At 37.9% G+C, this 20,922-nt stretch overlaps 1 protein-coding gene across 3 annotated transcripts in view; it reads right to left on the reverse strand.

The window, feature by feature from the left end:
• Positions 1-20,922, reverse strand: part of PPP2R5E (protein phosphatase 2 regulatory subunit B'epsilon) — a 144,447-nt gene that overhangs the window by 35,169 nt on the left and 88,356 nt on the right. For all 3 annotated transcript variants that reach the window (XM_047736457.1, XM_047736454.1, XM_047736455.1), the window contains exons 4-5: positions 9,680-9,781; positions 3,215-3,307 (exon numbers count right to left, since the gene is read on the reverse strand). In XM_047736457.1, the coding sequence (XP_047592413.1) occupies positions 3,215-3,307; positions 9,680-9,781 (195 nt within the window). The remainder of the gene's footprint in view (positions 1-3,214; positions 3,308-9,679; positions 9,782-20,922) is intronic.

A 20,922-nucleotide genomic window follows, 5' to 3' on the forward strand; every position in this document is an offset into this window, starting at 1 on the left:
GCTAAAATAGAGGAAAGTTGCTGAAGACATGCCGAAGGCCTCTGTCACCAGTGCTGGCTATTCTAACAATTTTAAGACAAAACCAACAGCTACTAGCACAGTTAAGAAAGTCAAAGATGTGATAAAGATGGAAGGCACCACGAATACAGTGGAAGACAGACTCAAGATCGAGAAAGATTTCAAAAGGCTTCAAAGAAATGATATTCTGCAGGAATCTATGTCAAAGCCTACACTTTAAAAAAGAGAAACTGTATAATGAACAAAAAACAAGGGAAAACATAACTTTACAACATCATGCATAAAGCAAATTCGAAATCAGTTCAAGAGGCGCCTGGGTGGCTCAGTGGGTTAGGCCTCTGCTTTCGGCTCAGATCATGGTCTCAGGGTCCTGGGATCGAGCCCTACATCAGGCTCTCCACTCAACGGGGAGCCTGCTTCCCCACTTCTCTCTCTGCCTGCCTATCTGCCTGCTTGTGATCTCTGTCTGTCAAATGAAATAAATAAAAGCTTTAAAAAGAAATAAAGAAAGAAAGAAAGAAAGAAAGGGAAAGAAATCAGTTCAAGACCACAAGCTTCTAAGTTAACAGTACCATGGGGCAACAAGAATAGCTAATGGGACTTGCCCTTTAAGAGACCCACACAAGGGAATGTAGAACCCAACTCTAAGCTATGGGGGACCGGCCAGGCTCAGGGCGCTATGTTCAGACATAGATATCACTTTTAAAGACAAATGGACACATGCTGAAGACTTCCAAAACAGACAAACGAGATAGGGCTGACAGAAGTAAGGACGCAGTCTAGAGCAGAGAATGCAAACTGACAGCTGCTAAGCTAGATCCAGAAGGCAGATGGGTTTAGTTCACCAGAACATTTCACATAAAAATCTGGATTTGTTTCTCTTGGGGGGGTGGGGGGGTTGTCCAACTGAAAGAAGAGGGGTAGCCAAAGCTCCCTTTCATAGAAACCTGTCTACCTCCTATTGTCTGACACCTGGTCACCAACTTGTTAGAAATGAGGCTACAAGCATTTGAGCTGCTACTCTACTCCTGTTCCTAGGAAAAAGCCAAGAGGTAAACATAAGTGCTGTGTTCTAAGACCTGAAACGTTATGTCCAAGCTAGTGAACCCTAACGGACTAGTCTGGGAAAATAAGGCCAAAGGGTACAAGGTATAGGAAGGTTAAACATAAAGAACTTTCTAATAAAAAAAATAAAAAATAAAAAAAAACAAAAACAGAACAATCTGCCCAGATACGTGGTCTTTCCTCACTAAAAAAGAGTAAATGGGAGTCACCCCTTCTCAGGGTCTCAAAGGGACTAACTCACTGGGTGAAGAACTAGAACAGACAACCCAGAACACCCCTTTTCAAGTCTGGGTTTCTCTGATGTTTTAAGCTTATAAGCTTTATTATCACCAGTACCCATCAACCACCAAGAACACAGTGAGCTGGGCTGGGCCTAGCATGCTTTTCACATAAAAAAAAGCACTGGCTTCATCCTGAGATCCTAGTTCTTACTGTTTCCATGTAAATTAAACACAGCCTTCACTATCTGATCTTCTTGGGTATTTTAATTTACCATAAATATAAAGGAACTTTAATATTTCATTAGTGTTGAGAAGTGAGGGCTAGTCCTGCCTTGAAGTCATTCCAAGTTACAGTGAGGGGAATCACAAGGAGGCATCATGACACAATGGATAGAAAACCAGAACAGGGGGCGCCTGGGTGGCTCAGTGGGTTAAGCCGCTGCCTTTGGCTCAGGTCATGATCCCAGGTCCTGGGTTCGAGCCCCACATCGGGCTTTCTGCTCAGCAGGGAGCCTGCTTCCTCCTCTCTCTCTGCCTGCCTCTCTGCTTACTTGTGATTTCTCTCTGTCAAATAAATAAATAAAATCTTTAAAAAAAAAAAAAAAAAAAAAAAAGAAAGAAAACCAGAACAGGAAATGTGCTTGGGAAAACCTGAAGAAGTTTCTAGACATCAGTTTATTCATCTACAAAGTGGGCCTGAAATTTAGCTGTGTCTGTTTTAGATTATGAATTTTAGATTATGAATGAAAATAATGCATATAAAGATGCTCTGACAATTACGGAGTGTTTTATAAATGCAAGGACTTTCCAATACAAAACACAGACCTGTTACTTGTTGCCTTTTCGTCTGAAATGCATTTTGCCTTCTTGGTATAAAAATCTGGATCAGTTGACCTATTTACCCAATGTTCCATGTAACCACCTATTTACCTACCTCTCTTTTTCCAAAGCCTCTTTGCTAAAACCTCACTTTTCCAAAGCCTCTCAACCGAACACATCCCAAATTCTAAATTTATTAATTGAATTAAGGAGGGGAAATGAGGTCATCACAAATGTTATCAATCTTTATCCAGGTAAGACATAGAAGACCAACTTCTGGCCAAAGTAATATTTGAACTTTGAAGTTCTGCTTACTGGCTCACTAGGAGATAGATATTTATTCTTATCAACATGAGGTGTTCATTAATCACTTAAAAAGGAACTACAATACCCCATACACCAGTTGGCTCAAGTACCGATTTTTATAGATGAATGTCAACAACAAGACCAAGAAGGTGTTACCTAAAAATTCAATGTCATGAACATTCCTAAGTTCAGGTAAAAAAGAAGATGTGGTCTATTGTTATAAAATATAAAATGGCAAATCAAGAAGAATACACACCCTGAGAAGCTCCAAACAGATGGGTGAGAGTTAATCACTTTAGAGGAATTTTAAGGTATTAAGCAGTGCTATTTCCTAGCTGTGAAAGCTCATTAGTATCTGACTTTATTTGCTGAAGTTATTTATGCTCTCGACCATGCTTATTCAGTTTTAACAGATCTATGCAACAGTTCCTTAAGAATCCTTTTATGCAAATAGGAGTCTTCAGGCTACAGAAAGATTCACACAAACTAGAGGTCCTATAAATGAAATTCCTTTATCATTAAATTTTAAGAAACTGCAGAGATTTAGGCATTATCATTCATTGTTGTTTAAAACAAAATTAATTTCCATCAATAAACTAACAATAAGTTGAAGAAGTACCTATTACTTTTAACGGGCAATAATGGAACTAACTTATGTATACAGTATTTGTTTAAAAGGTGATATAACCATTGCGGAAAGATTTTTAAACAACGAAGAGAAAGGTAAAGTGTTACAACTGAATAATGAATATATGCAACCATGAAACTTTCTCTGCTTTGCTTACCTGTAATACAAATTTCTGATCTATGTATTTTTTGGCAATGCTGGGTTGGAATTCTTGGCTTTCCAAAAATCGTATGAAAAATTCATATACAAGCTGCAACAAACAGACTATAGTTAATTTCAAATTATAATTCACTGAGCGTAGTATCAAAAAACCATAAAACGCCTGTAACACTAAAGCTGACAGGGCTTAGAAAATTGAGTTTTAATATCAGTTATAAGCTATGCTAGCCCTTCTTGTGGCTCATAGTTGCTATTACGTTTTTTAACTTTTAAAATTAAAAATCTGAAAATACAGCCAAACAAAGCAAATAAAAATCCCCCATTGCCTCACCATTTATAACCACTGTTAACAATTTAATGTATGAACCTCCTGATTTTTTCTATATTTCTGCAACATATCAATGAACTATAAATATATTTTTATATAGTTTTCAAGTTACTTTTACCATCTAAACATACAATTGATGTCAATAATATCTAAGCTATCATTCTTAGTAGCTACAAGTAGGCCATTATACATAATTTATAATGAATAATTCCATTATTCATAATCGATTTAACCAATCTCCTATGTTTGGACATCTAAATAGTTTCTGATTTACTTCTACATCAAATTATGCCACAATGTGTATTATGTAATATACATCAGGGTGCATTTGCTCAATTATTTCACAAGGAAATATTTCTACAAGTGAATTGTTAGGGCAAAACATATCCAAACATTTTAGGATTTTCAACACCCACTGCTAAATCTCCTTTCAGAAAATGTATGGCAATTTACACTCCTCTACCCAATACATGATAGTTTATCAGAATACTCTCATCTGCAAGGAATAAAAATATCCTCATCTGTAGAGTCAATCTAAAATAATCATCCTGGTAAACAGTAGAAGATCACTGTTTATGCTCTTTGCAAAATAAATCTATGTTAAAGTATACATTAGATCCTGGTGGAGTACAGAACAGTATATAAAAAACAGAACTTTTTTTTTAGGTAATTGATTAATCTTTTTTTAAATTAACATATAATGTATTACTAGCCCCAGGGGTACAGGTCTACGAAACGCCAGGTTTATACTTCACAGCACTCACCATAGCACATACCCTCTCCAATGTCCATAACCCAAACCCCTCTCCCTCCCAGCCGCCACAACCCTCAGTTTGTTTTGTGAGATTAAGAGTCTCTTATGGTTTGTCTCCCTCCCAATCCCATCCTGTTAAAAAGAGAACTTTTAACAAGAGACAGACAGGCACTGGGTTGGAAGTCTAGCTCTGTCCCTTACTAACTGTGTAATCCCAGGCAAGTTCATTTCTCTAAGACTGTTTCTTCACCTGAATAACAGGGGATGACAATCCCTAAGATTAAATGTGATAATATATATAAAGCGCTATGCATAGTGACTAACACACAACACCATTATCACTTTTGCCTAAAACAGTGTTCTCAAACCTTTAAGTCTTATTCCTTTACATTTAAAAATTGTTGAAGATTCCAAACCTTTTGTGTATATAACATATATACATGAAAATATATATATTTTTACATATGTAAAGTCAGAAACACAACCTGAGAAAATTTAAAATACATACTTACTATTTCATTTTAAAGGAATAAAATATATTACACATTAATATATGTTAATGTGGGAAATAACTTTATTTTTGCGGGAAATAACTTTATTTTCCAAAAAGAATTACTAAGAAGCATTATTTTTCTTATTTTTGAAAAATCTCTTTGAGTATTAGAAAACAGATTATTGTCCGCTTCCATATTCAATCCGTTACAATATACTGTTTTGGTGGAAGTATATAAAGAAATCAAGCCTCATGCAGATCTAACAGTATGAAAAAGGAGGAGTATTTTCATAGTCTTTTCACATAATTGTGAAAATTCTTCTTTGATGCTACACCAAAACTTGAGTTTCTTAAACAGAAGTTGCAATGCAGCATCTGAAGCCAAAATCAATGAATTTTTCATACTCTGTAACACTCAATTCTAATTGTCTGTCTTGCACTTCGAAAGGATTTTTACCCATGCATGGTTTCCTAACATCATTCACTGGCCAACTGGAAAATACTGGTTCACCGAGTTATACAGATTTTTCAAATGCTGACAAGTTTTATTATATAGTATCCAAAGTCCTATTCCTTAAAATCTCCAATTTTATCAAAAAGTCTGTTTTGATAAACGATAACGTTCAAGGTGACAGTGGAAAGATAAAAGTTTTCCAAAATTACAATTCTAAATTTTGCTTGAATGCTCTAATTTTATCAGTTGTTTTGTCTATTTTCAAGAAAACATCCACCAAATACCCGAGACAGAACTACAGTTTGCTAGACATTCCTTCCAGTAAAAATACTTCATGAAAAACCAGCTAGTTTAGCTGGTAGCTCGAACAATCACATAAATGCTTTAGCACAAGACAAACTGATATACTTCAGTATGTAGTCACTGGGCTTTGGGCATACTTCCATTTCCCTCTTTGTTACAAAGAGTATGTTTTAAATTGTGTATTCATAGGTCAAGATTTAATATTTAATTTCATAATTTTTATTGCTTTTCCAAGAACATTTTTAAATGAAATTGCCTTTTTTTTTTTTTTTTTGTCTGTCAGCCCACGGCAGTAAAGAATATGATTACAAAGCCAATTTGCCACAACCATCTTGATTTGTGCTAAGGCAGCAGCAATTTCAACCACCAATGCTTTTACAATTATCCATTCCAAGGTCAACACAGTGAAAACAGCAAATAGCACAGTAATATTATGAAACTAGTTTTGACTTTGCAGGCCTGAAAAATCAGGGCTCAGGGTCCCCCAAGGGTCTGTTACCACTAACCTAAACGCATCATACAGTGACTTTACAAGACTTCAGACTCTAACTTAACACTTAAATTAGGTATTCACATTAGGATTTTACTTTAAAGTTAAAAAAAAAATCGTTTTTCTCTTTGAAACTCTGAATTTGAAAAACTTCTTATCCAATGATCTGAACATCATCAAGCTGTATTTCTACGCATAATAATATGACTGAGTCCCCAACACCCTCTAGAAAATAGTTCTTTCTTCAATACACTAATTTTTCAACTCTTTCTTTTATAAATAGAATGTCAGCCTTATTCAAACAACCCATAAAAGGGGTTTAATTCACACAAAGTGGAAAGATTCTCATCTTGCAGGCCTGACTTGTGGGCTGGCAGGGCTTTCTAGCGGGACCAGCAAAGTGCTCCCCTCTGGTCCCTTGAAAGCAGATACAGTTTAAAAGAGTTTGGTGGAAACACTTTAGACACATTTATTAATAAGCATAAATCTTCTCTACACTTATGAGACAGATTTTTACCTCAGAATCAAAAATCTCCCTTGAATTTCTAAAGGGAAAGAAAGACTAAAGACTGAGAGAATAATTTCACTGTTCAAAATCACATTAAGTGAATGCTCCAAGGAACATGAGTTAAAAAGACTTTAGCATTTCTGTTTTTCAGTCTCAAGTGTAAAGCACTCAAAACAATCCCCTGATTATAAATGGAAGTCCTGCAAAATCATATTCTACTAGAATTACAGACCCAAATACAAAAAACACACACACAAAACCATAGTAACTATGCAAGACCAGTTTAAAAGATACCAAGACGGAGATAAAAGATCAAATAATACACATACAGTAGAACCTTTGGTATATTTAAACTAAAAATCTGTGGATTTAAATTTTTTTCTATTTTTCTTCAAGTTTATGTATTTATTTGAGAGAGAGAGAGCAAGCAAGTAAGGGGAGGGGCAGAGAGAGAGAGAATCTCCAGCAGACTTCCCTCTGAGCACAGAGCCCAAGACACAGGGCTCAGGGCTTGATCTCATGACCCTGAGATCATGACCTGAGCCGAAATCAAGAGTCAGACACTTAACAGAGTGGGCCACCAAACTTTTTGCTATTTTTAAATATCTCCAAAGATCCATTATTTGTTAGGTGTAGTTTCGTATGGGCCACAAATTTAAATCAGACCAGAGGCGTGCAAAACAGTCAACTGGCCAGGCTCGTTGCCCCCATCGCCCAATAACCATGTCTCAATGCAATTTTCTTATTGCGTACTATTATCAGGTATCTGGTAATAAACGCTGTGCTTCCTTATAAAAATGTGATCCAGAAGAAGCAGCCCCTGCTAATGCTAGAGTAAATAAAAAGTGGAAAGGTCAGAGAAAGTGCTATGTTTTGGTCAGAAAAATATTGCTGGATCAATTAAAAAGTAAAATGTTAAATTTAGTAATAACTCACTATCACACGAATGACCTGTCATGAATAGATAAGGAGATTTCTTGAATGCTCAGTGAGTGCTCTTATCAGTATTAAACCACCTACCAGTGAAAATGGAAAGATGACCAATTTGTCGAGTTAGAATACACAAGAGAAACACAGGAATCTTGATCACAAAGACCTCCAGAAAGGAACAGTTGAAGACAACAGTGTGCCTACTGACTTGACCTTTATTACAAATGAAGGTTAATTTGTGAATTTTAAAAGTAGGTTTCCTTTACCTGATCCAGTCTAAGTCATATTTTCCCCTAAGCTAAAGCAGGGATCAGAGGCTTATAGGCTTGAACAGGGTGTCAACACAGATGAAGCCAGCCCGTTTTGGAATACACTTTGTGACTTTACATCATAAGAGTAAAGGTCTCATCATCGCTCCTCATTGTCGCTTTGGTTTTACAGTTTCAGGTGAATTAACAGTTAATGCTCCTGTAGGAATGACACAATGTAAGCTAGAGATTTTTGGTGACAGAATTTAGTTTCATAACTTTAGAAATTAATTTAGTCTGTATTTTACAGAGTCATTAAGCTTAGGAAGGATTAACTGAAATACTCAATTCAACTTTACTGTGCTTTAGGGGAAATTTATATCTCTGATAATCATGATTTAGAGTATTCAAAATGCTTTTGCAAATGACAAGAGTAGTCTACTGTCTCTGGGATGTAGAGAAGTTGAAGGTTTGAAGACAGCTTTCTTCCTGTCTTTTCCAACCATGAGATGTGGGACTTTCCTGAAGAGATTATCTTATTTGTTTTGGTTTTTAAATTTCTTCCAGACTACACTGCACTTTAGGAACTCGTGCCAAATATTAGGAATAAGACGTGACAAGAAGTTCACCTATTCAAAAGAATGATTTTTTTAATTTTAATTTTTGTCAATCTGGGATACACCATGAAGAGCACAAATAATTTTCTTAAAATTTCTTAGATTGCAGATAGTATGTCTGACACCTTTAAAAAAAAAAAAAATCAAGCAGCTAAAATAGGAAATCAGCCACAGCATTTTAACTTATTTACTCAGTCTTGGCATTGGCAGCAGGAATACATATGTATAACACACCCAAGTAAGAGCTGAGGAAATGGAGGCCCAGAAAGCTCTCTCCATAACTAGGGGAAATGGCATACGTGTATATCTGTAGCAACCTTGAGCTGCCAAAGCAGGACAGGGAAAGTTACTAACTGATGTCAAAAATTCTGAAGTGGGGAAGAAAGAAACTTTAAGACACCCTCTAGGCCTCGCCTCCCGCAGCAGTTTTCTGCTCTTCTCAAAGTCAACAAGTAGCCATGAGCACACTTCAAAGATACAATGGCTTCTGCCTCTGGCTGAAAGTGTACAAGGTTTTAGCCCCTCTCTACCACGCCTTCCCTCCTGGCTGGTTGTCATCCAGCCTCTGAGGACATTCTAACTCAATGGAAAGATAGCTTGGGGGAGCATTACATTCACATATCCTTGTTCTATTCCTTTGGAAATGTTGGCCTGCAGCGCAAGCCACCAGGAAGGGAAGACGGAAAATGACTGATATGGGTAAGTAAATACAGTCCAGATGGGCCTGGTGCTGGCACAGGAGATACAGGGATGGCCATGCCTTGACCTGTCCTGGCACATGCGTATGACTGGAAAACATGGTTTTCCCAATGCAAGAGAACAAAACTGTCCTTCACATAAGCTTTCTATCAGTTGTTGCTCTGCTTTACAACACTATGAAGTAACTATTGCAATTTGCTTTTGCCCTTGCAGGCTACAGAAGCACATCTGTGGCTTTCAGGAAGACAGGCATTCAATCCCCAGGGAACCTGCTGATGAAAATGAGATATAAACTCTATGACCTAATCACATCCAACTAATATTAATGTGAATATAGCTCAGTTCCTGTTGGAAGCTCTAGCAGGCAGGATCACACAGAAGCTCTCATCAAAGAGCAAGAAATGCTGGCTTGACCCACAACCTGGGAGGAACCACACTAAAGCATTATAACACAACTTATTATTTTATTCTTTTGGCATCCTAATTACCAAGAGAGAGAGGAACACAGCATTCTCCAGCTTTCCATTAATGTACTCTAATTTGATTTCTGGGTGAATAAAGGCCTTCAAGAAATTCCCATGCTAATTAGCTAATGAGTTAATGGAGCTTTCTTTTATAACAAATGGCAGTTCAAAGTACCTGTAAGTGTGGCCACGATGCCTCAAGGGTAGGTTCGTCTTCTTCTGGATCAAATTCATTGCTGTCACTAGGAGGGAGAGTTCTGAATATATTGCAAGATACCTAAAAATAAACAAGCAGCAGAGTTAAATGGAAGCACCTCCTGGGCAGCCGTATACAAGGTTTACAGCCAGCCGAAGGGAACCCCGACGGCAATTAACAGCAACACCACCAAACTGGAATGGGAACCTCTTTCTACAGCCCTCGTGGCCTGGATCACCTCTAGACAAAGCCGGAGAGCGGCAGAGCTGTACCTCCTGCCTGCTTGAACAATACTCCTTGTCCTTATATGGCCATCCCCACCCCAGGCCCCTGTGACTTTAGACCTCCCATCAAAGCCTGCTCTTGGTTACTTACTGGTCAAGTGTGCTTCTAATTAACCAATTTACACGAAGATATAAATAACCGCTAATGGGCTTTGTGTATTTCCCTTTTCAGGTTTATTCACAATTTGCAAATTTACAGGTTGAAATAATGGTAAAACGTCAGACTTTTACAGAAAGCAAATCAGAAAAGATTATTTCCGAACCTAACACACTTGAAATCATACCTCATCTGTTCTCAGTGGGTTTACAAAAAACCAGGGTGCCTGACAGGCTCAGTCACAAAAGCATGCAACCCTTGATCTGGGGGTTATGAGTTCAAGCCACATACTGCGTACAGAGATTACTTATAAATAAACTTAAAAAAAAAATAGTAATGATGCCCAGGATAAGATGTATCTGTGATACAAATCTCTATAAGCTGATTAGTTATTTCTTTACTATTGGCAATTTCCAGATTAAATGCTGGTTGCTCAAAGAATGGCTCGGAGTTGATTTAACCACTGAAACTGGGCGATGAAGAGATGAGGACTTATTATTCTATGCTACTATTTCTGCATATATTCCAAGATTTCTGCAGAAAATGCTTCTTTTGAAAATGTGGTTGCTACTATTCTCAGGGTTCCTTCTCAATTTCTATTCTGTTTCTCGTCCTACTTAGTCATCTATCCTCTCCCAATGACCCAAATACATCCTCAGATACGAAGAATAGAACAGGAGGGGAGGGGTAGCGAAGAATAAAACAGGAGGGGTAGCAGGGGAGTAAATGTATAGAAAGCAAGAAGGGAAAAGAAAGGAGACTGAACCAGAAGCCTTTGCTGGACTTTCTACATAACGCAGAAAATACAAAGTATGATACGCTGCTCTGAAAGAGGAAAGCAGAAAGGCTTCTGGGGTACCACATAATCTGTATGTGTTTATCCATTTAACTAATATTCATTAAATGCTCATTATATTCATACACTATTCCAGACACTGGGAAAATAACAGTGAACAAAGCAGAACAAAGTCTGTGTCCTCCAGGAGCTAATACTTTAGTTAAATTCACAAATACCCTAATTTTCTTACTATAGAAACTGAGCCCAGATATGTAAGATATGGAAAGGAGAAATTTGATTTTAAGTCATAGGAAGCCATCAGTTGATCTTAAACAGAAATGTCACAGGATTTTCTCTTTCCTTTAAAAAAAAAATCATTCTGGTAGCTCTCTCTGTATTGAACAGAAGGGAAGAGACAAGTTAGAAGCCTATAGAGGTGGCAAGCAATGATGATGGCTTGGACTGGAATGATGCAGAGGAGACAGAAGTAGACTGATTCCAAATCTACTCTGGAAGTAATACCTGCTGATGGCCTGGATACGTGGGATAAAGAAAAGGAAAGAATCAAGGATGAGTCACAGACATAGGCCATTTGCCCAAGATGGAGATGGGTGGGAAAGGGAAAACTTTCTTTGTTTACTAGTTTGGGGTAGTAGAGGGGGGAGAATTCAGAGATCCAGTAAGGAATGTGTTAAAGAAGCAATATCCAGGAGGTCATCAGACATATAAATCTGGACCTTAGAGCTGTACATGTCAGGACTAGAGACATATAAGGACTCCTTGGAGTATAGATGATTTTTAAAGCCATGAGCCCAATGGATCACCTTGGAAAGGAGTAAATGGGAAAAAAGGAAAGGACCCATAGGCATCCAACATTTAGAAACCAGAGAGAAAAAGAACAACCAAACAACACAAATGAAAAGGAATAGAAGGTAGGAGAAGAAAAGAACTAGAGTTTGGGGTCTCAGAAGCTAAGAGGGAAGAGTATATTAAGAACAACAAAGAGGTCAACAACAGTAAATGCTACTGTGTGGTTGACTAAGATGTGCACAGAGCAGTATCTATTGGATTCTACAGCCCTATGAAGAGGATACCATCATGATTTCTAATTTACCCTTGAGGAAATGGAAACACAGGTGTTGTTAAGATCTGAGGTTACAGGGGCGCCTGGGTGGCTCAGTGGGTTAAGCCGCTGCCTTCGGCTCAGGTCATGGTCTCAGAGTCCTGGGATCGAGCCCCGCATCGGGCTCTCTGCTCAGCAGGGAGCCTGCTTCCTCCTCTCTCTCTGCCTGCCTCTCTGCCTGCTTGTGATCTCTGTCAAATGAATGAATAAAATCTTTAAAAAAAAAAAAAAAAAGATCTGAGGTTACATGTGGTAACCAGCAGTTACAACTAAACCCAGACTGTCAGACTCTATCACAGTGTTGTAGAAGAGTTGGCAGGTCACTTCTCTTGCTCTACTTTAGCTTAGACGACTGGGAAACAAGAAAAAATCATTACATTAGAATGCTTTTGCCATGGCCAATGACAGCCTGCACAGGCCTATTATGTTATTTTCGTCCCTTCCAATGATTATCAGAAATCCCGTTTACAAAGAAACTAGTGACTTTCCAGAAAACCGTCAACCCATGACTTCTCTTCAACCAGCCAGCCACACTGGAATCAAAAGGGCGGAAGTCTTTTGGTTACTTACTTTTGAAACTATACATATATTTCAAAACTGAGTTTTCATTCCAACTAAACCATTTGTATCTACCTTACTCTGTAACAATTTTCTTTCCTCTCCCAAGATGTAAAAGTAAACCATGAAAGTTAAAAAAAGGGGGGGGGTGCTCCTGTGTAGTAAGAAATCCGGATAAAAGGACATCGAAACTTCTGCTCCCTGATATTCCTGGTCGTATAAACCCTCTTACAGAGCCCACATGTGCTGTAGCAATTATTTGTTTACATATTTGCCTGTCTCTCCCTACTAACCAAGAATATGCAATGTCACATTCACATTTGTTTTCTAGCAAATACAAGGCATCCAATAAGCGTTCACAAAATAAAAATTTGGACATATTTACAAAACTGTGTATTTTGGTTTGGCTTTTTAAAAATTTCAAGTTAAAGTGTTCTAAGTGATTTAAATTGATCTAAGTTATTTAACTTAAGATGTTTGAATAGTGAGAGATCTAAACCTTTGATTTGGTCAAAACTTCATCTCTCAATTATCATATCAAAAAAATGTCAAGTTGTGTTGGGGCGCCTGGGTGGCTCAGTGGGTTAAGCCGCTGCCTTCGGCTCAGGTCATGATCCCAGGTCCTGGGTTCGAGCCCCGCATCGGGCTTTCTGCTCAGCAGGGAGCCTGCTTCCTCCTCTCTCTCTGCCTGCCTCTCTGCTTACTTGTGATTTCTCTCTGTCAAATAAATAAATAAAATCTTTAAAAAAAAAAAAAAATGTCAAGTTGTGTAAATTATGTGTGGACAGCAACTAGTTCCAAAGGCATGCACTTCTCACTCAGCCACACACTGCTATATCTTTAGCTGTGCCTTCCTTATAATGCTTAATTTAGCTTACTTCTAAATATTCACCAGATGAGTTATGAGGAAGCACAGATCTATTGGGCTAGACAATGAAGAGCTGACAATCGGTTAAGTAGTTCTCTAGCAAATTTGGAAAGACTGTCAAAGCATATCAAGTGTCATGGAAATGGCCAAGCTTTTGAAGCAGCCGGGGACATACAAGGTACTTAATAAAAATGTCACCAAATGAATGAATCTTTGCTCCCATTATTAAGAATCTGTTCTAAAAAAACTAATCCAAGACAAGTCTGAAAAAACTACTTAAGGCAGTCATCTTCAACATTCTCCAAAAAGTGTAAAACTGGAAATAACCCCTATGTCCAATATTTAAGAGATACACCAACTTAGCGAATACTGTGCAACATTAAAAATGATGGCTAGGGCACCTGGGTGGCTCCGTCGGTTAAGCGTCTGCCTTCGGCTCAGGTCATGATCTCAGGGTCCTAGGATCAAGACCCGCATCAGGCTCTCTGCTCAGCGGAGAGCCTGCTTCTCCCTCTACCACACCCTCCTGCTAGTCCTCTTTCTCTCACCCTCTCTATCAAATAAATAAATAAAATCTTAAAAAAAAAAATGATGATGGCTATATGGTAGCACAAAGAAATGTTTATGACTAAAGATTTAGGGGGAAAGACAACAGAAAATGATATGACTATAACTATAAGGGATGAAAGTGGGTAGCTAAAATGAAATTTTTAAAAGCTGTAGTAAAGCAAGAGGAATATGGATGATAAACTAGTAGTTGCTGTTATCTCTTGGGGCATACAAAATAAGTCCAAAATCTATAAAAAGCCTAAGTTAGAGACATACAGCATGTAAATTATGCCCTTAATTTCAATATGAAAATGGGCTCTTGAATTTGTTTGAATAAGATTATTACTGTCAGGAAAGAGTTAAAAATCATGGCTTCCTACAATGCCTAGAGCCTAGCTCATGAATGAATGGTTGAAAGATTCAATGAATGGACCAGTTTAACTGTACAGTTAATCATTCATTTAAAACCTGAGCTATCCATGGATGGGGGAGCTGGGTGAGTCAGTCCTCCAAATTCCCTGACTTTTCTGCAATAATTTTGTATGGTGAGTCCAACTGGGGAAACAATGCAGTTGCTTTGGTCAGACTTTAGAAAGATTCCCAAGATCTAAAAACGGCCTAAAAACCACTATCCAAAATGGTACGTTTGCTTCCCTTAAATCTTTATCAGTGGCAGCCACTTCTGATGTATAGTCCAGGTTTTATTTTCTAAGCTTTTATTTATTTATTTGAGAGAGAGAGAGGAGCACAGGCAGGGAGGGGCAGAGGGAGGAGAAGACACAGGCTTCCCCACTGAGCAGGGAACCCAACACAGGGTTCAGTCCCAGAACCCAGAACCCAGAACCCAGAATCATGACATGAGCTGAACGCAGACATTTAACCAACTGAGCCACCCAGGCACCACTACAGCCCAAGTTTCAAAGGGATTATGAAATAGGTAACATTATTAAGTTGGTGACAGCAGCTGTATCCTTATGCAAATACATCATGACTTAAGTAGTAACCACTAGCATCCGTCCTCACTACAGAGCAGTTCTGCAGAGTCTATGCAGCTAGATTAAAATGCACCGAAGTATTCCTAAAGTCACGAAAACTGTCTCTATAATATATTTAAACATATGAGGCTCTAGTCCTAAACTGTCAATTTTTTTCATTCAGGAACAGATTATCCAAAATGAACAAAAGAAAATTTTTAAGTAAATTACAAGGGTTTATTTTCCAACTGTTTTATTTTCTTCTACACTGGTATCAATGCAAAGAAAAAGAAGTTTAAGAAATAAGTGTCTTGGGCACCTGGGTGGCTCAGTGGGTTAAGCCACTGCCTTCGGCTCAGGTCATGATCTCAGGGTCCTGGGATCGAGTCCCGCATTGGGCTCTCTGCTCAGCAGGGAGCCTGCTTCCCTCTCTCTCTCTCTGCCTGCCTCTCTGTCTACTTGTGATCTCTCTCTGTCAAATAAACAAATAAAATCTTTAAAAAAAAAAAAAGAAAAAGAAAAAGAAATAAGTGTCTTTGAGGTAGTCTGATTCATTTTCATTCCAAAGGCATTGTAATAAACACTGGAATGCTGGAATCAAACTAAAGGTTTGAAGGCCCTGGGGTTTGAAGGCCCTGTCCTTAGAGCCTCCAGAAAGTGGCTCTAAGGACAGAAAGCGAGTCTGAGGGGACAGGAGGAAAAGGTATTAAAATCTAAATAACCCCTCCTCAAAGGCAGAAATGTAGGATTAGGAATTCCACTGGGTTCCTTCTAGAATCAGATCATGTTATAGACTCTCTCATCCAACTCCCTCCTCTCACGAATAAGAAAAGTTCAAAGAGCTTGTGAATTTTTCAAGATAACACAGCACCATGATATGCACGGAAGGATCTCAGGGTCCCCTCTCTGGCACTCCACCTCCATGCCATCCACAAACACCGTGCATGGACCTATTTTGTCTCTCTTTCCTTCTCTTCTGATTCCCCCACCACATTTCTTTTTATCAGTTTTTACCCTCCCGTTTTCTCATCTGTCCTTTTCCCATCACCACCCTCCTATGTTACTGGCCTGCCGGTGGCCCTCAGAAGCACTCCCAGACAGTCTTCCCACCTGTGAGCATTCAGAGCTACAGTGACCTTGCTCAGCATTAACATAAAAAACATAACGCTCCCCTCATCCCCACTGTCTCTTCCAGGCCTTCTCTTCAAACATCTTGATTACTGCCAAGTTTCCTCTCTGGTGTTCCTATTCTCCACATCCCTTCTGCTCCATTCCCCCCCTACCACAATTGGATTTTGAGCTCCTCAAGAACACCTTACTAAATTCTGAATGCCTGGCACCTTCACATAAAAAAATAAAAAATAATTAAAAAAAAACAACAACCAGGAATAACAAGGGTTGCCAGATAAAATACAGGACAACAATTAAATCTGAATTTCACATAAATAATTTTTAGTTCAAGTATGTCCTGCATCTTGCATGGGCCATAGTTAAGACTAAAAAAAAAAAATTACACATTACTTATCTCAAATTCAAATTTAACTAGGTGCCCTATATTTTTATTTGCTAAAACTGACAGTTCTGACACTAATCCTAAGAACCTCTTCTGGTTACAACTCAGTTGTGATGCGGAACTGTAGCGCTGCCGCAGGCAAGGCCTTGAACCCAACAGCTACTTGCTTTGAGGGACCAGCTGCTCTTTTATTTTTCAACTCTTTGGTTTACCACCGATTACTGTGAACTACGGTGCAAAATAAATAAATAAATAAATAAAATTCAAAGTCTTGGCCAAATGTCAAAGAGACGACTTAGAGGATCCCAAGTATGTGGCCCCATAAGTAAAGAGGAAGGAGTGTTCACGCATATTTTAATCAGGTTTTCACTAAACAAACAAGTTACTATTTTCTGACTTATAATACAAAATACAACTATTAATATATTTTTTAAAGATTTCGTTTATTTACTTGAGAGAGAGAGAGAGAGAGAGAAAGTGAGCTCAAACATACAAGCAGGGGGCAAGGCAGAGAGAAAGTGAGGGGGAGCCGGACAAGCAAACTCCCCGCTGAGTGGGCAGCCCAACCTGGGGCTCAATCCCAGGATCCTAAGATCATGACCTGAGCCGAAATCAGACACTTAACCAACTGAGCCATTACCCAGGCACTCCACAGCTATTAATATTTTTAAATATTTATTTAAGTTAACTGCAAGTAATTGCAAGTTACTCCCTTTCCCCAATCTGTTTATCTTCATAGAAACTACTAATTTTACATTTTGGTTGATATTTTGCTGTTGTGTAAGGAAAATGACTAGCACGTTATAAAAGAACAGAATGTGGCTAGCGCCTAGTAACTATTCACTAAATATATGCCAAGATTAGCAATGAACAAAACAGAAGTAAGAAAATATAATGAGTTATTAACAACAACTACTACTCCGAATGAATGCTTTCAATCAGGCATATTATGTTCTCAGGAAAACACTTTTAACTACAGTACAAGCGACTTAAGTCATCTTCTCTGTGTTTTACAATACTACTTTCTAGATGAGTAGGTATCATCTTTTCCTGGATAATAGCATGAACTAGTTGACCTCGAGAACATTTCTCCCTCTGTTATGTGTGACACTATAATTTTATACAATTATGCAACACTGCAAATATATTGACTATAAATATAAAAATAATGACATCACAGCTGTAAAATGAATTTTGAGATTACATCCACAAAGTAAATTTTCTAACAAAAAGGGATGATATGAATGATGTTAAATAGAAAACATCTAAGCAAATTTGAAAGTACCATTATTCCTCTAGCACTATTTGTATTAAGATCCCAAGCAAGTAATAATTTTAATAATATCCTTCAGTTTTTTCATCAAGTTCATTCATTCATTCATTCATTCTATAATCCACCATGTACTGAAAAGAAACAAAATTATTTAATCAAGCATTTAGAACCAGAGGGAGGACCCAGCAAATGCAATGTTGAAACTGTATCATCATGCATTATTCTCACAATATTTTGTGTTGGCCCAAAAAAATGCAATAAGATAAAACATATTAAAGTAAGCAAATGTTACTTTAAATCTCGAAATCAGACATTTGAACAGAGAAGACTATTTCCAAACATATCAGAATTTGTATTAATATTCAAACTCTAACAATAAGAACTAAAATTCGAACAGAATTTGCCTAGATACCTTGCTATTTATGTTTAGAACATAAAATAAATAATAAACACACATATAATGGTCAAGTTACCTCTGGTAACATCAAATTTAAGATTTCTTAACAGTCCCAGTGATAAAGAACTTTTCAAACCTGACTCTCAGCCCCTTTTAGAGTAATTATTGATAAATAAAATCAAGGAGAAAAATCCCAAAGCATTTGTAATTATGCTCAAGAAACTTAGAATCAGCCCTGGGGCAAATGGTACATTATATGTTAATAAAAATAATTTTAAAAAAAAAAGAAAAGAAACTTAGAATCAGAGCAGATACATATCTTTCAAGCTGGGACTTTGATTAGGAAACAAATGGCAAATTTTTAAAACTTTCAATTAGCACTTAATTTAATTCACTGGCAATTTGTTCAATCAGTAATTTGTTTCTAGAGTCAAACCATGTCTTTTAATTACCATAGTGTTTACTGTAGTTTTAACTTCAGACCAGATATAAAGTCTTTTTAAACCTCACCATCTATGTGAATTAACAGAGCTGTTTAAAAGTTATCTGAACTTGTGAAACCATTAAAATCCCTTATTCTAACATAAAGACATGTCCTTAGCTAAATCTAAAAAGGAGAAATTTAATTAAATCAGTATGACACTGTCCTATATTATGAGCCACCCACTGCAGTCTACCTTTATTCTGTAAGATATTAAATATGTAACTGTCACTACTATGTAACATTATCAATATAATTAAAAAGTTCAGCAAGAATTTCCAGAAGTTATTATTACAAACACGTTCACTTGAGTTAAACATGATTCCCTGAGCTAAAATAATCTCAAAGCTGTTGTTTGCCACAAGTAGAGGTCTCAGCAACACAAGAGGGACTAAAGCACCGTGACACATAGGTGTGGTCAAGCCACTCCACCAGTGTGTCCATATTTTTATCATAAAACCACTTCTGCGGACAAAGTTCACGAAGTTCACAGTCAGTGAACCAGAACCAAAGACAGCATCCACTGTTTACATGTGACTAAGAAACATGCACTTGTGACAGCTGTTAGATTTGTTTTACAACATCCAGAAATCTAGAAGAAGATGTAAAAAATTTCTAAGGTCCAAGATTTCAACTTTATTATTGTTACACATCATGGTCATACCTTTAATCTTTATTACCAGGGCTTTCTAGGTCATAGCAACTATTCTGTGAAAACTAATTTCTGAAATGAGGCAGAGGGAACATCTTAAAATGATAAAAGCAGCTTAATAGTCAGTTGGAGAAAGGGAAAATCAAACAAAAAGAAGTTCAAAAACATATTGCCCAACTAGAATTTTCAAATATGAAACAGATACGATTACTGGAACACTGCATCAAAAACTGATGATGTATTTTATGGTGACTAACATAACACAGTTTTTTAAAAAAAGATAAGATGAAAGTAATAGACATCTTGGGCATGTACTATTTCCCTAACTCACAAAGATGTCATTTTTATTTATATTTCCTTTAGCAAGTATTTCTTTCAGAATCTACTAGGTATGTCCACTGTTCAGATTTCTAGAGACTAAAGTGAATCGGTTTTCATTGTTATTACTGCTGCTGCTTCTGTTGGCTTAGCTGATCATTGTTACCATCCCTCCGTATAACTGTACTTAACATACACTGATTGTTTCTGAAAATAATTTGATCCCTTTAGATACGCAGTTTCTAGAAGGGCTAGAACACTGACAACTGTATGGAAGAAAGGAATCTATCCATGAGAGCTCAAGAACAGAGAAGCAATAGAATTTGAACACAAATCAAAGTAAATACAAGGTAGTTTTGAGGAATACATCAACATTTAGTTATAAGGAGCAAAAAGGAAGAAAAAATGTGTGAAAGAAAAGTACTCGGTCATGGGGTGCCTGGGTGGCTCAGTGGGTTAAGCCTCTGCCTTCAGTTTGGTTCATGATCTCAGGGTCCTGGGATCGAGCCCCGCATTGGGCTCTCTGCTCGGCAGGGAGCCTGCTTCCTCCTCTCTCTCTCTCTCTGCCTGCTTCTCTGCCTACTTATGATCTCTCTGTGTCAAATAAATAAATAAAATCTTTAAAAAAAAAAAAAAAGTACTCGGTCTTTTGTCTACTCTCTTTGACCTACCGCGTACCCATCAGTGTGGGGAGAGATTGCCACAGGGCAGGAAAAGAGATGGGGTGGGGGATGAAGATGTAAGGGAAAGAGGAAGACTTATGAGTCGAGTCCCCTCCATTTACATTTTATACAAAGTTCAAAATCATGCAAAACTAATTAACAGTATTAATGTCAGGAGAGTGTCAGAAGAGACAATTCAAACCAAGAAAATCTGTGCCCTAATCACAGTTGCATATCCAGGCATATTTAAAATGGAAGCTCTGGATGAGACGGTGGCACAGAGTCACCGAGGAGTGGGCTTGTCTGGGGTGATACTGGCTGGCCTATTTCCTTCCCAACATCCCCGTAAGAACTCTCCTTTAATTGGTGCCTTTAGGTGTTTCTTTTGGGCTTGTCTGATTCTCTAAAGAATTACCCATCCATCTCACGATTAGAGGCACAAGGGATCTGAGAGCTGAGTGGCATGAGGGTTGAGGATCTCCCCGTTCAAGTCCTCCACTACAACGTACCCACTGCTCGCGGCAGTGCCTAATGTCCCCGAACCAGATTCCCTCCAGCGTAGCCTCTACAGAGAGTCAACCTGAAGTCTTTTGGGGTCTGGTTTTTTTTAGGGGGTGGGGTGGGATCAGGATTCTAGCTACTTCTTACACAGACTTTTCACCAAGTCTCCTCTTTTTGCCTCCATGCACCCTAAC

Source organism: Lutra lutra, chromosome 7, assembly GCF_902655055.1.
Source record: "Lutra lutra chromosome 7, mLutLut1.2, whole genome shotgun sequence".
Classification (NCBI taxonomy): Eukaryota; Metazoa; Chordata; class Mammalia; order Carnivora; family Mustelidae; genus Lutra; species Lutra lutra.